The following is a 16,157-nucleotide window of genomic DNA, read 5'->3' as shown; positions in this document are numbered from 1 at the left end:
AGCAACTTGTCCATTGAAAATTATTTCACATGTTACAAATGTTATCGGTTTCTGATGTTGAAAAGTTAGTTCATGCAGTCATGACGTCTAGACTAGATTACTGTAATGCATTACTAGCTGGTTGTCCTGTATCCTCAATAAACAAGCTACAATTAGTCCACAATGCAGCTGCTAGAGTCCTTTCTTGGTCAAGAAAATATGATCACATAATACCAATTTTATCATCTCTACACTGATTACCTATGAAGTTCTGTATCAATTATAAAGTCTTGCTACTGACCTAAAAGGCCCTAAATGGTTTAGCTCCTGAGTATTTAACCGATCTTCTATCGTCCTACAATCCATCATGCTTTTTAAGATCACAAAACTCTGGGCTTCTAGTAGTACCTAGGATATCCAAGTCAATTAAAGAAGGTAGAGCGTTTTCACATTTTGCTCCTAAACTCTGGAATAGCCTTCTTGATAATGTTCGGGGCTCAGACTCACTCTCCCAGTTTAAATCTAGATTAAAGATGCGTCTCTTTTGCCGAGCATCCACATAATGCATCTAATATCCTTACTCCAGTTACAGTGCATCCGGAAAGTATTCACAGTGCTTCACTTTTTCCACATTTTGTTATGTTACAGCCTTATTCCAAAAGGGATTAAATTCATTATTTTCCCTAAGATTCTACAAACAATACCCCATGACAATCTGAAAGAAGTTTGTTTGAAATCTTTGCAAATTTATATAAAAAAAAAAAAACCCTCACATGTACATAAGTATTCACAGCCTTTGCTCAATACTTTGTTGAAGCACCTTTGGCACCAATTACAGCCTCAAGTCTTTTTGAGTATGATGCTACATGCTTGGCACACCTATTTTTGGGCAGTTTCTCCCATTCTTCTTTGCAGAACCTCTCAAGCTCCATCAGATTGGACGGGGAGCGTCGGTGCACAGCTATTTTCAGATCTCTCCAGAGATGTTCAATCAGATTCAAGTCTGGGCTCTGGCTGGGCCACTCAAAGACATTCACAGAGTTGTCCTGTAGCCAACTCCTTTGTTATCTTGGCTGTGTGCTTAGGGTCGTTGTCCTGTTGGAAGATGAACCTTCACCCCAGTCTGAGGTCCAGAGCGCTCTGGAGCAGGTTTTTTCAAGGATGTCTCTGTACATTGCTGCATTCATCTTTACCTTGATCCTGACTAGTCTCCCAGTTCCTGCTGCTGAAAAACATTCCCACATGATGCTGCCACCACCATGCTCCACTGTAGGGATGGTATTGGTCAGGTGATGAGGTTAGTTTCCTGCAGACATGACGCTTGCTATTCAGGCCAAAGAGTTCAATCTTTGTTTCATCAGACCAGAGAATTTTGTTTCTCATGGCCTGAGAGTCCTCCAGGCGGGCTGTCATGTGCCTTTTACTGAGGAGTGGCTTCCATCTGGCCACGCTACCATACAGGCCTGATTGGTGGAGTGTTGCAGAGATGGATGTTCTTCTGGAAGGTTCTCCTCTCTCCACAGAGAAACACTGGAGCTCTGTCAGAGTGACCATCGGGTTCTTGGTCATCTCCCTGACTAAGGCCCTTCTCCCCAGATCGCTCAGTTTGGCCGGGCAGCCCGCTCTAGGAAGAGTCCTGGTGACTCCAAATTTCTTCTATTTACGGATGATAGAGGCCACTGTGCTCATTGGGATCTTCAATGCTGCAGAAATTTTTCTGTACCTTTCCCCAGATCTGTGCCTCAATACAATCCTGTCTCGGAGGTCTACAGACAATTCCTTGGACTTCATGGCTTGGTTTGTGTTCTGACATGCACTGTTAACTGTGGGACCTTATATAGACAGGTGTGTGCCTTTCCAAATCATGTCCAATCAACTGAATTTACCACAGGTGGACTCCAATCAAGTTGTAGAAACATCTCAAGGATGATCAGTGGAAACAGGATGCATCTGAGCTCAATTTTGAGTGTCATGGCAAAGGCCGTGAATACTTATGTACATGTAATTTTTTTGGTTTTCATTTTTAATAAATTTGCAAAGATTTCAAACAAACTTCTTTTACGTTGTCATTATGGGGTATTGTTTGTAGAATTTTGAGGAAAATAATGAATTTGATCCCTTTTGGAATAAGGCTGTAACAATGTGGAAAAAGTGAAGCGCTGTGAGTGTGAATACTTTCTGGATCCACTGTATATCAGATCAAATGCACATGACTATCTTTGCTTAATGTTATGAACAGCAGCAACGCTAATTATTTTCCATTTGCTTTTCTGTTTAATCTCGGGATGACCATCCTTAGGTAACTAGAGAGTACTTCAGGTCCAGTTTGAATCCAGCCTCCTATGAGAACTTCAGATGCCCCGACACCTGTGAAGAGATGACCCCAACCTCTGCTAGGACTTCAAATGACGGAAACTCTAGCTCAACATGCACCATTCCAAATTTTGCTATATATCCTAATCATTGTTGACATGTATTCATTACTTCAATGAGCTCATTGTTTCTGCTTTAAATTAATACATTGCTTAAATTAATACATTGTTAGCTAACTACGTGATTTGTATATGTACATTTCTGAAATTACATAATTTGGACAGTCATCTCTGATTATAACAAATTACTCTAAATTGTAACTTTGACATGCATTTTCTGTTAAGCTGCTTTGAAACTATATGTATTGTGAAAAGCACTATACAAATAAATGTGAATTGAACTGAAAATTGTAAAATAAATAAATAAATAAATAAACAATGAAATCAGTTCTGAATAAAGAACTAGTTCTTAGTCTCTAGCCCTACATGGCTGACCCGGATGGAGACAGATGTCTCTAGATGACAGGGTCTAGCCTTGGGAGAGTTTTTATCTGAAATAGGGCCTGTTGATTGTCAGCTCAGTGTAGAATTGGGATGTGACACAATTCCTGTGGCCGACTTTAATCCTTCCTTTTATTCTTCCATCTCCCACAAGATTCTGTAGCATTATGGGGGATCAATGCAGAGTAGCTGGTCATTTAAGAAGACTTGGCGAACAGGGCTCTCTCGCTGTAAACCCGCTCCTAATGGAGCACTTAAGCGACACATGCAGTACATTTACTCATTTACTCAGGCGTGCCGGTGTGGGAGTAATCATTTAAAGCTGAGCTGAACGGATCAATGGGGTTGTAATTGTCAGAACAAACGGTCGGTTTCAAGGCTTCGCCGCCCTCTGTTTGTTATCAGCCTGATCTTGTAATAGAAATGGATTCGGTGTTCTTTTATCCTATCAGTTTTCATTTGACGAGGTTCTTTAATAACATGCGGTAACAACATCCCCTGCTGCATTTTATCAATATGCATTATCGGACTGTAATATCACTAATGTATATGACGGAAGGGTTAAATGGATCTTCTCCCACTTCAAACCGTAGATTAGCACTGTGCTCTCTGCGCTACTATAAATTTAGTGAATTATTAATGTGGAGGAAATGACACCGCCTCCCCGCCGCCCCCCGGCTCATCTGAGACCTGATTAAATTTAATCCGCAGAGTAATTCTTAATGCACTTACACTGAATTGACCATATGGTGACCATGAACTGTCTCACCTTTCATTAAAAAAAACAAAGACATGGTATTAGCGGCATTTGCGGTTGAGCAGATACAGTGGATACAGTGGTCATTTATTCAACCTTGTTGAGGAGAGTTGTGCTGTTTATTTAATAAGACTTAAAGTGTTCAATGAAACGTGTACAAAAATAATTAAGAAACCTTACCAATGTCCTTGCAGCCACCCTAGCAACTGCCTATCAGCATCCTAGTAACCATCAACCACAAAATATAAATGTGTCATTAATTATTTTTTACTAATTGTGTCTATTTACTCTATATTTATAAATCACTCAATTTTCTAATTATTTCCCCCTTCTGATTAGACCATTTAAACTCAGGCACTGAATTTGCCATCATCACTTCAGCTGTGAGTGGCACACAACCCTTCCTCAGATGAATGCCTGGAGCATTAAGGTGCTTTAGACACAAGAGTTTTTTAAGAAGCGTTTGGGTGCGGCAATGCATGCTGACAGCATAAGACGGACTACCCGTACAGCTGCTGGTATTTGTTTGATAAGCTGTGGTCTGGTGGCTGCGGCGGGCGGAATAATTTATTGAGAGTTCCACTCCATCCTCATTCTGGGACACCTTTCTGCGAATGCGCTGACAAGTCAATCTTTTGGCAATGCATTACTCAGCCACTTTATCTTAAACTAGCAGCACTCCACTGGGTGAACAGCAATTTTTTTAACACTGTCTCTTGTGAAGGTGCGGATGCATCGTTATGGACGGGATCTCCTGCATGCTGGGACTGTGTGTGATGCATTAACACTCTATTGATTCTCCTCTGCCCTTGATGTGAACGTTCAGCGCCAAACTTATCTGTGGTGAAGCTATGCATTTCATTGACTGATCGTGTTGATAAGTTCATGTCATTGTTGGCTTGACAAAAATGGCCAGTTGTCTGTAGTGTTTGATGAATATGATATTCAGCACTCTCTAAATAGCGTTTGCGTTGCAGACATGCCATCTATAATTTCACATGAGTGGAAGCTCTTCTTTAGTGTGAATTGCCACGGCTTCACAGCTTGCCACGACGTTTATCAACTTTAACATTCTAGTTTAAGTCATTCAATAAATATGCTTATGAAATTTAATTATTGTTTTCCTCTTTAATTCTCTGTCATTTTACTGTATTTTAATGCAGTTTCATAGTTTTGGATAATTGAACTAAAACCACTCATTCATTCATTAATTTATTAATAAATGTATTGTTAAATTATTATTAAATATTAAAGAAAGTTTATTATGCAAAAATATTATTTAAGACTAAAAAAATAACATAATTTAATCATTTTAATAATATATCATATTGAAATATGGACCTGGGCATGTTTTTGACATTTTTAAATCCACCATATAATTCATCATATCTTCAAGATTACTTTTATTTTTCTAGCATTGAAGAACCATCTTTGGAGAACATCTTATTTATTTATTATTAGTATTTGCCTTCAGAATGAATTCTCCATGTCTTTGATAGATCAGATATGAGATATAAGTGAAAATAAACTTGCACACAGTACATTGAAACCACTTTTCTATATTGTGATGGCAAATTGTTTATTATTGCCTTAGACTGAATCCTTCATGACAAGAACACTTTCCCTGCTCTCTATTTTTACAACACTAGATGAGGTGCATTGAAAGTGCCTCTTTTAGAAATCGTTCTTATTTCACTCCAAATAGATCTAATAGCGTGTGGCGAGTTTAGCAGGGATGAGAATATAGAGAGGGAAATGATGTTGGGCTGGCTGACCCTCAAAAGGCAAGTTGTTATTTGTGAGATGCACCTCTGGTCATTACGTGCTGAGAGCTTGACACATTCTTTCTATTAAGGGTAGAAAACAGCAAAGCGTGGCCCACATGCTCAGAGCATCATGTCACTGATACTTAATGAATCCCAGCATAGATCAATATGAGCTCAACATTGCGACAGAGCTGTGACAGACATCACAGCTTCAGTCTGCCTGAACATTTGTGTGTAAGGTACAGTACACAAAACAGCTATCATCCCAGGAATCTTTGCTGGCAGGAATCTGATGTACAGTAGATTCATCTCAGTATCTCAAATCTTTTGATTCTGTTCAGCAAAAATATTCATTCACTGATTATTAATTTTGAAGTCTGACGTTATATCAAAGTCAGGACTATTAACATTGCATGTTGTCTTTTTGGATATAATAAGTGAGTCACTGTATCATTCACCCAAAATATTCATTTAAAAACACTTTGTAAGCCAGTCACAAAATTGTATTATCGTTTATTAAATGTTTTGTGGTAACACTTTAGAATAAGGTTTAATTGGTCAAAGGGATGGTTCACTACAGTTTTTCTCAGTCGCTTTGGTGCATTTCTCACGTCACTATTTACATTTGCACAACAGTTAATGCAGTTCTCAAAACAATTAGTACAAACTGCAAAATCTAGTTGATAACCTGCAAAAGTGTGTCACTTGCCCAAAATGGATAGGTCATTCCTCAAAAGCAAGTATTCGTGTCAATGAAAGTGTCAGTGTCATCAAGATGAAAAGTCCTGACACCATTGTTTATGAACAAGATAGTCAAATGTTTTCAAATGATTTGTCATGTTTTCATTATGACAGTTTACTCTGTCAATGTTTTCCAATGCAAAAAAGTCAGATCTTGGTGACACTATACCTGAAAATGCTTCAGACAGCACTACTATTTGCACAGCCATTTGAAAAATACAGTAAAGTTACACATTACTGTATTTAGTGAGGTAACTGAGTACAAGACACTACAGTTTTTCTCAGTCGCTTTGGTGCATTTCTCACATCACTATTCACATTTGCACAACAGTTAATGCAGTTCTCAAAACAATTAGTACAAACTGCAAAACCTAGTTGATAACCTGCAAAAGCGTGTCACTTGCTCAAAATGGATAGGTCATTCCTCAAAAGCAAGTATTCGTGTCAATGAAAGTGTCAATGTCATCAAGATGAAAAGTCCTGACACCATTGTTTATGAACAAGATAGTCAAATGGCTTTGTCATGATTTCATTATGACAGTTTACTTCTGTCAATGTTTTCCAATGCAAAACAGTCAGATCTTGGTGACACTACCTGAAAATGCTCAAGAAAGCACTATATAACTATTTGCACAGCCATTTGAAAAATACAGTAAAGTTGCACATTACTGTATTGAATATGTATGTTTCACATTTTTACTGCATATGCTCTTTGCAATTCTAATTTGTTCACAGCACTGTGCAAAAGAAAAATTAGACCGTTATTTGCAACAAACATAAACTCCCTTTGGGCTAGAGCTGTGCACAACTGTAAACAATATTGCAGTACATATGGCAAATCTTTACTGTAACACTACTGTACACTACAATACACTAAATGTGTGATGCAGTAAAGCTGTACGTCTAAATGTAAAATATACAGTGACAAGTTCTTGTCCCACTGCAAGCTTCATGTATGACACAATGACAGTAGTGCATGTGAAGATTGTTTAGTGCTGAATTACTGTCCATTTATGCACACGTGTTCTCCCGACGAAATGTTTGAATAATTAAATTTAAAGTGGTTCGCCATACATTTGGCTGCACCCTTCGACCAGCCTCAGCCATTGTGAGGCCGTGATTGACAACATGATCCACAATTGTAGCCCTGATTTCATCAGGGATCTGCCTATGTACTTGGCCTCTTCTTCCTCTTTCCCCTGTTTTGTCCCCTTCCCCTTCCTCCCCGCACCCTCACCCCTCTTCCATGAGGCTGACCTTCCATTTCTGTGTCACAGTATTGTAGAAATGGTACACACTATGTCCTGCTTGGTTCATATATGCTTGTAAAGTGGGGGGTTATGGGATTCAGCTCTGACAGTGATTGTAGAGAAGTGGCTTATCATTGGTTGCAACTAATGCTTCACACACCCCTTCTCATAAGTGAAAGTTGAGATTCACCTGAGAGAAATTGTTCAATTTGAAGGACATTTTCAGGAAAAAAAAAAAAAAAAAAAGATTTAAAAAAATGTGTAAAATTTGCTTGACAGATTTTGACAACTAACATTTTTGTATGTAATGACTCAAGCAATGAAATGAGGACTATTAGTTTTATATGGAATGACTATTCAGCATTCACAAGTATAGTTAATTTTGACTGACATGACATGAGCAAACGATAATGTTATAAAACAGCGGAGAGTTGTATGAAAGCAATTGATGCATGTCCAAAAGCATTTGCAATTTGTTCGAAGGAATGAAAAACTGCTACTGTGATGTGCACAAATGACTAAATGTTGTTGTAATAAGTTCAAGTTCGTAGGGAAGGAAGAGGACAGGGTCGACTTTGACTGCTGACTGAGTTTTTATTTCAATAACAAGATGTCCAAACAAAAGTCTGTGCAACGCACAATAAACAATCCACATCCACAGAAGGGCTTCACTCCAGTAGTGCTCTCCAGCTCAGTCCCAGTGTCTCTCAGTCAGCAGTCCCTCTCCCTCTCTCTCACACTCCTGCTTCTCCTGGTGTCTTATCCTGTCTCCGTGCCAATTACTGGAATTAGAAACAGGTGTTCGTGATTTACAATTAACCCATTCACTCACCACGCGTCTCCCGACTCTCTCTCCTGCTGCAGACATCACTGAACCACGCCCTCCCTGCCACAGTTGTGGAGCTTGAACTAACTGTTGTGCAAATGTAAATAGTGATGTGAGAAATGCACCAAAGCGACTGAGAAAAACTGTAATAATAAAAAATTTGCATTTAATTTACTCACCCTCAGTCCATCCAAGTACATCCATGTAGTTTTTTTTTTGTTCTCCAGTAGAACAGTAAAGAAGATTTTTAGCTGAAACTGTGGTCCTTGGTGATTCATATAATGGAAGTCACTTTGTGCACTTTGGTCTTATGAAGCAAAAACAATCAGACTATGCAAGAAAATTAACATTATTTACCTTTATTTACAATATTTATTACCAAACCAAGCTCAAGTGGAAATATAACTGGAACCATTCCTTAGCGTTCTTAGAACCATTTGGCCCGACGGTGGATAAGCGGCTAATATTATGTCCAGTTTGGTTTATTATGCACCATAAAGTAAGTATAATTTCATGTATACTTATATTTAATTATAATTATAGTATAATTAATTATATACACAATTTGAGGTCAGCATGAAATGGAAGTTACTATAGTCTTTTCTTCTCTATATTATGACTTATACTACAAGTGAAACTGCTTCTGGAACAAGGAAAAATGTCCCGCACTTGCGCAAATGAACACGTCATTACAGAAGAGAAGAGATGTCATTGCAACAGGAAGGGGAAGTTATTTTGATTAAAGATTATGAGGACACATGAATAAAAAAATAATTATGTGCACAGGTAAATCATTTGTAATAAATACTGCAATATACCATAAAAAAACAAACAAACCGCCATTTTGATTTCATGATTACTTTAAATGCATATAGTTTCCGTGTACTTAGTACAACTATAGTTGAGGGAGACCTGATTTCACTTCTTGAAAACGACTCTGTGTGTGCGATTGCGCTTGCATTCTTAAATTCAGTGCGGAAGGTGTTTACTTGGAAAGAAACCCACAGAGACCGATGCAGCCAAGCTTCCCGTGAGAGAAAGCGGCGGGTGAGCGCATGCCAAGGCGCTAATCAACCCAGGCAGACGGAAGGCTGCAGTTTGGTGCCCACAGAGTTTGGCAGCGGAAGCTGATGGCCAAAAAAAAAATCCTCTCTACACTCCAACGGTCACTCCGAATGCAGTCGGAGACTAGGAAGTGGAGAGGTCGTGGACAAAGTACAAGGGGCAGTCCAGCACCCCGCCACCCGAATGATTGCTCTCTCTGAGGGGAATGTTTGTACGCCAGTGGCTCTTCTCCTCTGTCAGCGTGTAAATGCCCTCTGCATGGTGAGTTTAGTGTCGACAACTTGACAAAAGAGAGACTTTTAGGTCTTCTTTAATAATACAATAAAAACATAAGACCTAATTTTTTACAAAAAAACCTAAAAAAGTACAAACAACTCAAACATACATATATATTTCACACAAAAAAAAAAAAAAAAAAAAAAAAAAAAAAAAAAAAAAAAAAAAAAAAATCACAAATTAAATACAAAACCCCTCTGATCATCAGTTTCACATATAAAACCATCAACTCCCCACACATGAAAAAAAGAATTAACATCATTTATGAGGCAAAAATAAGCATATTCCATTAACAATCTCTTCTTAATAAAACCTCTCATCATCAAAACAGCATCAACACTTTCCCTACTTTCTACTTTATTTCTTCTTGTACACCAAATTGCTAACTTTGCAGTAGGGCTGCACGATTAATCGCATGCTATTCTCACGCGCATTTCGTCAGTAAAGCCGGTTCCCTGATTACCGCTAAATCGCCATCACCTGTTTTTAAACGGAGCGCCTTTTAATAGACGGAGCCGTAGTTCACGGACAAGCCACGCAATATCGCGTTCATTATCGCAGGCGATTCATCTGCGATATGAACGCGATATTGCGTGGCTTTTCAGTGACCTACGGCTCTGTCTATTAAATGCCGCTTCATTTGAAAGCAGGTGATGCCGATTTAGCGGTAATCAGGGAACCGGCTTTACTGACGAAATGCGCGTGAGAATAGCATGCGATTAATCGTGCAGCCCTACTTTGCAGCACCAAACAAGAAATTCAATAAGACCACTTTGGATTTATTTTTTGTTGAATATTTGGGACCAAAAATAAACAATTCTTGATTAAAACTGCCTATAAACTGTATACTCCAGCTTTCCATTAAACCCAAAATTTGATCCAAACGTGGACACTCAATAAAAAGATGAAAAACAGTTTCAGATACCCCACAAAAAGGACAACCCTCATCATCTGAAACATTAAGGAGTGCTTTGTGTCTGTTTGTAGCTATAATCCCATGTACAATTCTCCACTGAAGATCACCCACCCTCTTTTCAATGGGTCTTTTGTACAGGGACCGCCAGCTACCTTTCGGGGAAGAACCTGATTCAAAAAACATTGTCCATTTAATGTCTCTTACATCCTTAAGAGTTTGATAATTTATAGTTTTTACACAAGCTCTGTAAAGTGTTTGTCTGCTCAAAATACTAAAAAGATTCAGTTCCGGTACATCCATTGAAAGCAATTTTTTTCCATCTTCCAGCCAATCTTCTTTTTGTATTGAAACATGCAACTCAGGAAAATGAACATTATCTCCAGCATCACTTTTCACCACAGAAGAAACTTTCATAAAATCCTTAATTGAAACAGGGATCACCTCCTCAAGATCATCTAACATCCTCTTGATAAGGCGTTCAGACCTGAAGCCCACATTATGTGCCAATTCCTCTGCAGAAATCCAGTCTAGTCCCCTGCGTAGATGGCATATTTTGGAGATTCCTGCTTTCAATATTGCTGACCTAATGGTGACAGAACACAATATCTCAACAGAGATAAGTGGATTAAAAAACAAAGGCTCTTCATATATCCACTGCTTGGATCCTTCCCATTCTCTTGAAAAAGATAAAATCTGCCAAGCTTGCAGTACACTCTGATAGAAACCAGTCAATCCTTCCAAAGCTACTCCTCCCAAAGACATGACAAATAATTGCTTATCCAAGTCAAATCTTCCATTCTTTCGCAGCAGAGCACATGCTACATCCATCCACTTCTGATGCTGATGATATAAAAGTCGCTGGGCCACTTGCAAACGAAAAACAGCAATCCTAGAACAAATGTCAATTAGTCCTTGTCCTCCCTCATAAGTTGGAAGATAGAGGACAGCAGCTTTTAACCAGTGCTGTCCTGACCAGAAGAACTTAACAAGATTTTTTTGAATGTCTTCTATTATGCTCTTTGGAGGATCCAAAACCATCAACTTATGCCAAAGGGTGGAAGCTATAAGATTGTTGGCTATCAGGACTCTTCCCCTATAGGATAACTGGGGTAGCAGCCATTTCCATTTAGACAACTTTACAAGCACTCCCTCTACTAAACCCTCCCAGTTCTTCATCCTATATTCATCTTTTCCAAGATACACTCCTAAAAATTTAATACCTGACTTCCCCCACTTAACATTTTCTGGGAGTATAGGTAAAGAGCTTCCTTCAGAACCATACCATAAAGCCTCTGTTTTTTGCCAGTTAAGTTTGGCTGATGATGCCCCTTCATAAACCTTTAAAACTTCCTTTAAAACTTGAACATCATGTGCATTTCTAACTATAACAGTTACATCATCTGCATACGCTGAAAGTTTAATAGCCTCAGCTTCTGGCTTCTCACTTACAAAAAGTCCCGTTAGTTTAGTTCTCAATAAACAAAGTAAAGGCTCTATTGCCAAGGCATATAACTGACCAGACATAGGACACCCCTGTCTTATCCCTCTTTTCATTTGAACTGGCACACTTAAACCTCCTCCTATTTTAACCATACTTACAGCATCAGTATATAATATTCGAATCCATAATAAAAAATTTTCTCCAAACCCATAACACTCAAGAACCTTAAAAAGATAATGATGATCTACACGATCAAATGCTTTCTCTTGATCCAGAGAAAGCAAACCAAAATCAACATTATATATTCCAGCATAATCCATAATATCTCTCATTAAAAACAAATTATCATAAATAGACCTTTTTGGTATACAATATGTTTGATCTTTCTGTATTAACACATCAAGAACACCTTTAAGTCTGTTTGCCAAACACTTTGATAATATTTTATAATCGGAACATAAAACAGCAACTGGTCTCCAATTTTTTAGCAGACAAAGATCTCCCTTTTTTGGAATCAAAGAGAGCACTGCTCGTTGACAACTTTTTGGTAGAACCTTAGCTTCATAACATTCTTGTAAAACATTGAAAAAGTCTCTTCCGATTATTCCCCAAAACGTTTTGTAAAATTCTGCTGGTAGTCCATCGATTCCTGGTGCACGACCAGATGAAAGTTGGTTCACTGCTTTTGTAACTTCCGCAAAAGTCAGCCCAGAGTCTAAATTCTTTACATTTCCTTCATCCAGCACAGGTAAGTTATTAAAAAGTTCATCTGTATTAAGGTTCTCTGTGCACTCTTTAGCATACAAGTCCACATAAAAATCGACAGCTAGTCTCCTCATTTCCAAAGGATCTGAAGTAACATTCCCATCAGATTTACGTAATGCATGCATATAATTAGTATGTGTACACTTCTTATTCAAATTAAAAAATAATTTTGTTGGAGCATCCATATCATGTAAAGAAACAAAATTTGATTTAACAAGAGCTCTTTTTACCTTTTCATGTAACATATTACTTAGCTCTTGTCTCTTCTCACCAAGATCATCTTGTAAATTCACATCGTTCTGATCAATTAGTTTATTATGAATTACTGAAATATCTTTCTCTAGTTTAGCCATTTCATGTTTGATTTTACAAGAAGTGTGTGCCATAAATTGTTGGCAGAAAAGCTTAATCTGAGTTTTCCCTATTTCCCACCACTGAAGAAGATTATCATAATCATTTTTTCCCTCAACCCAACAATTCCAAAACAATTTAAAATTCTCATAAAAATTAACATCTTGAATTAATTTAATATCAAAACGCCAATAAAAGAACTGTGGTTTAGTTTCTGATAGAATAACATTCACAGTAATGAACTGATGATCAGAGATAATACAAGGTGTGATATATGCACCTATCACTCTATTACACTGATTTTTATGTAAATAAAATCGATCCAGACGTGCTGCACTAATTCTGTCTACTACCACTTTAATCCAACTATATTGTCTTACATTTTCATTTTTCTCTCTCCACACATCTACTAACCCTAACTGAGTGATTATTGCCTTTAAAACTTTAGCAGACGAAGGATGTGGTTCTTCTCCATTCCTATCAATAACAAAATCAAGGGTACAATTGAAGTCTCCACCAATAATCAAAAAATCTTCTTGTGAAAAAGAAACAAGATTATTTTTAAGCATCTCAAAAAGCTTAATTCTGTCCTTACCAATATTTGGTGCATAAATATTAACAAAGACAAAAGTTATATCTTTAATTTTAGCTTTAATTAAAAGAAGCCGCCCCTTTTCTAATTCATTAATAGATAAAATATTTACATTTAATCCAGGTGAAAACAAAATAGCCACCCCTGCACTTAAATTTGTCCCATGACTAAGAACAAACTGACCATCAGACCACAAACCCCAATCTACTTCATTATTTATATCACTGTGTGTTTCTTGTAGAAACATCACATTAATCTCTTTTAATTTTATACTTTCTTTTAATAAAGACCATTTCTTACTAGCCCTAATCCCATTTACATTTAGGGACCCCACCCTTAAGACATCCATAATAAAATAGGATAAAAAAGTAGAAATAAACAGTAGTGTGAGAGGAAAACAAGAAAAGAGAGAGATACCCATTGTGCACTTATTTTGATTTACTTTTCACGGCCTGGCCGTTTCGCCCTGACCGGTTTTGCTCCTTGCCTAATTGTGGTTAAATATTTTTTTAATCTAAATTCTTTTCTGCTGGGATAAAACTTCTAGGCTGCACTCTTGTCTTGCTTTCATAACGGATAACACAAATTTATCCAAATTTGGAAAAAAACTTACCAATTTCAACACTTTTACCCTTTGTTTCGTCCAAGAAAGCATTAATCTGCTCAACTGTATACAAATCACTTCCACAATTTGCCACTTCAAAATCAACACAGGAATCATCATCTCTACAACTCTCTACAGTTGCTTCTGACAAATTATCAATTTCTTCATCTTGTCCATCATTTGTCTCATTTTCTTGCACTAAACCCACACAAACATCACTCTTACCAACATCACTACAACTTGGAATCTCAGCATCTTTCATAATATTTTCAGAAACATTTTGCCTTACCTCAGTATTAGTATCTGCCTTTTCAGGTTGTTGCGGTGCACTTTCTGTGATAATCTGCGGCCTATCAGATGTTTCAGATGGGCCTTTCTCTTCAGTATTGCGTGCTTTGTGTGGGCAAGTGAACCGTTTGTGTCCAATATCCCCGCATTCAAAGCAACGCAAAGTCTCCGTACTAGCATACACCATGTACGAGCTCTCTCCATGAGATACCCGAAAAGACACATCGAGTGTTTTAGTGGGGGAGCTCAAAAACATGTAAACTTGTCTCCTGAAAGATAGCACATGTTTAAGTGCAGCGTTTTTACAGCCTAACGGAATCTCTTTTATAGCACCGGCAACTTTGCCAAATCTAGTTAGTTCTTTAATAATACTCTCATTACCAACGAATGGGGGTACATTAGAGATTACAATCTTCGTTGCCGGTGCCGACAATGGTGTAATAGGCACATACGTTTCGTTAATCCATATTCCGCTTTCAATCAAGTTTTTAACTTGATTTTCATTTTTCAAAAAAACGACAACTGCCTTATTCATTCTTGAAGCAGAACTAATGTTATCATGACCAACCTTAGCTCCAACAGCAAGGAGAACATCCTCAATAGAGGTATTCGCCTCCGGGGCACACCTGAAACCATTTCGAAGAGTGATAGGCGACGCTCCCCCCATGGAGGGAGACGCCATACTGCCTCACACACGCACACACCACACAATATAAACTAAACAACTACCCTAAACCTAAAAACCGTGTTCAGAGGCATGAAAGAAAAAACCCATAAGAGAAAAAGAAAAGAAAAGAATGAAAAAAAATAAAAATCAGCTTGAGTAAAGCAAACAATTTGCTAACGCTCTCTCACACACGCACACACTCCCAACACGCACTCCGACAGAGAGAGAGAGAGAGAGAGAGAGAGAGAGAGAGAGAGAGAGAGAGAGAGAGAGAGAGAGAGAGAGAGAGAGAGAGAGAGAGAGAGAGAGAGAGAGAGAGAGAGAGAGCTGTGGCTGATATCAAAGTATCATGCAGACTTTCTTGTATAGGCATAAAATCTTGCGCACATAGATTATTCTTGCCAAAACCAACCACTTAGACATGAAAAGGCCGTCTGGCCAACCACAGGTTAATAAATATTTCGTTCAATAATGCTGTCTGTTAATGACCTTAAATAAGCACTTTTTTGTTGTTTGTTTGTTTGTTTTTTTTTTTTTTTGTTTTAGATTCTTGCATTTTCGTTTTTGATTTTCACCCACACAATATTATAGGATTTTAATATTTAACATATAGCATTTATCATCCATTATATGAAAATAATTATCAATGTTTTAAGAATGTTTATATCAGTAAATCCCTAATTTTAAAAGAATATAAAAGATGACAAGTTCTGCTTTTTGAGTTTTAATTTCAAATCTAATAATCTCAAATAAATCTCTAAAATATCTATTTGGCAGATCGGAAATGTTCATTGTAGCAGCCAGGAACATTTCAGACATTCCCGATGGGCTGATATAAAGCTGTGCAGCCTGATTCCTGAAAAAGCCAATCACATTAGAGCTTGATGTTTGAAGAAAGACTCTCATTTTTGTATAATATTCATCAGATGGTCTTTGAGCGGTTCGACTGAGACGGACACTAGATATCCTGATGCAGTGTTCAAGGCTAATGGTTTGGAAAATGGAACCCTAAAATGCTGCTTACATGTTCATCTTCATTCTGTGTATTTCTGTAAATAGC

The 16,157-nt window shown here is 37.7% G+C and overlaps 1 protein-coding gene across 1 annotated transcript; it reads right to left on the bottom strand.

The window, feature by feature from the left end:
• Positions 1-14,026: 14,026 nt before the first annotated feature.
• LOC125246587 lies at positions 14,027-15,298 on the bottom strand. Its single transcript, XM_048157562.1, has 2 exons — positions 14,999-15,298; positions 14,027-14,699 (listed from the first exon to the last, which is right to left on the bottom strand). The coding sequence occupies exons 1-2, from the start codon at positions 15,064-15,066 to the stop codon at positions 14,126-14,128; spliced, it is 642 nt and encodes a 213-aa protein (XP_048013519.1). The 5' UTR covers positions 15,067-15,298; the 3' UTR covers positions 14,027-14,125.
• Positions 15,299-16,157: the final 859 nt, after the last annotated feature.

Source organism: Megalobrama amblycephala, linkage group LG15 (assembly GCF_018812025.1).
Source record: "Megalobrama amblycephala isolate DHTTF-2021 linkage group LG15, ASM1881202v1, whole genome shotgun sequence".
NCBI lineage: Eukaryota > Metazoa > Chordata > Actinopteri > Cypriniformes > Xenocyprididae > Megalobrama > Megalobrama amblycephala.
This window is presented reverse-complemented; position numbering and strand designations above follow the sequence as displayed.

Excerpts from the sequence above, each read along its gene's own strand:
- LOC125246587 (XM_048157562.1), bottom strand. The coding sequence starts at position 15,066 with ATGGTTTCAGGTGTGCCCCGGAGGCGAATACCTCTATTGAGGATGTTC. Across the intron at positions 14,700-14,998 it reads TCCTTGCTGTTGGAGCTAAG|GAGACAAGTTTACATGTTTT; the intron begins GTTGGTCATGAT and ends GCTATCTTTCAG.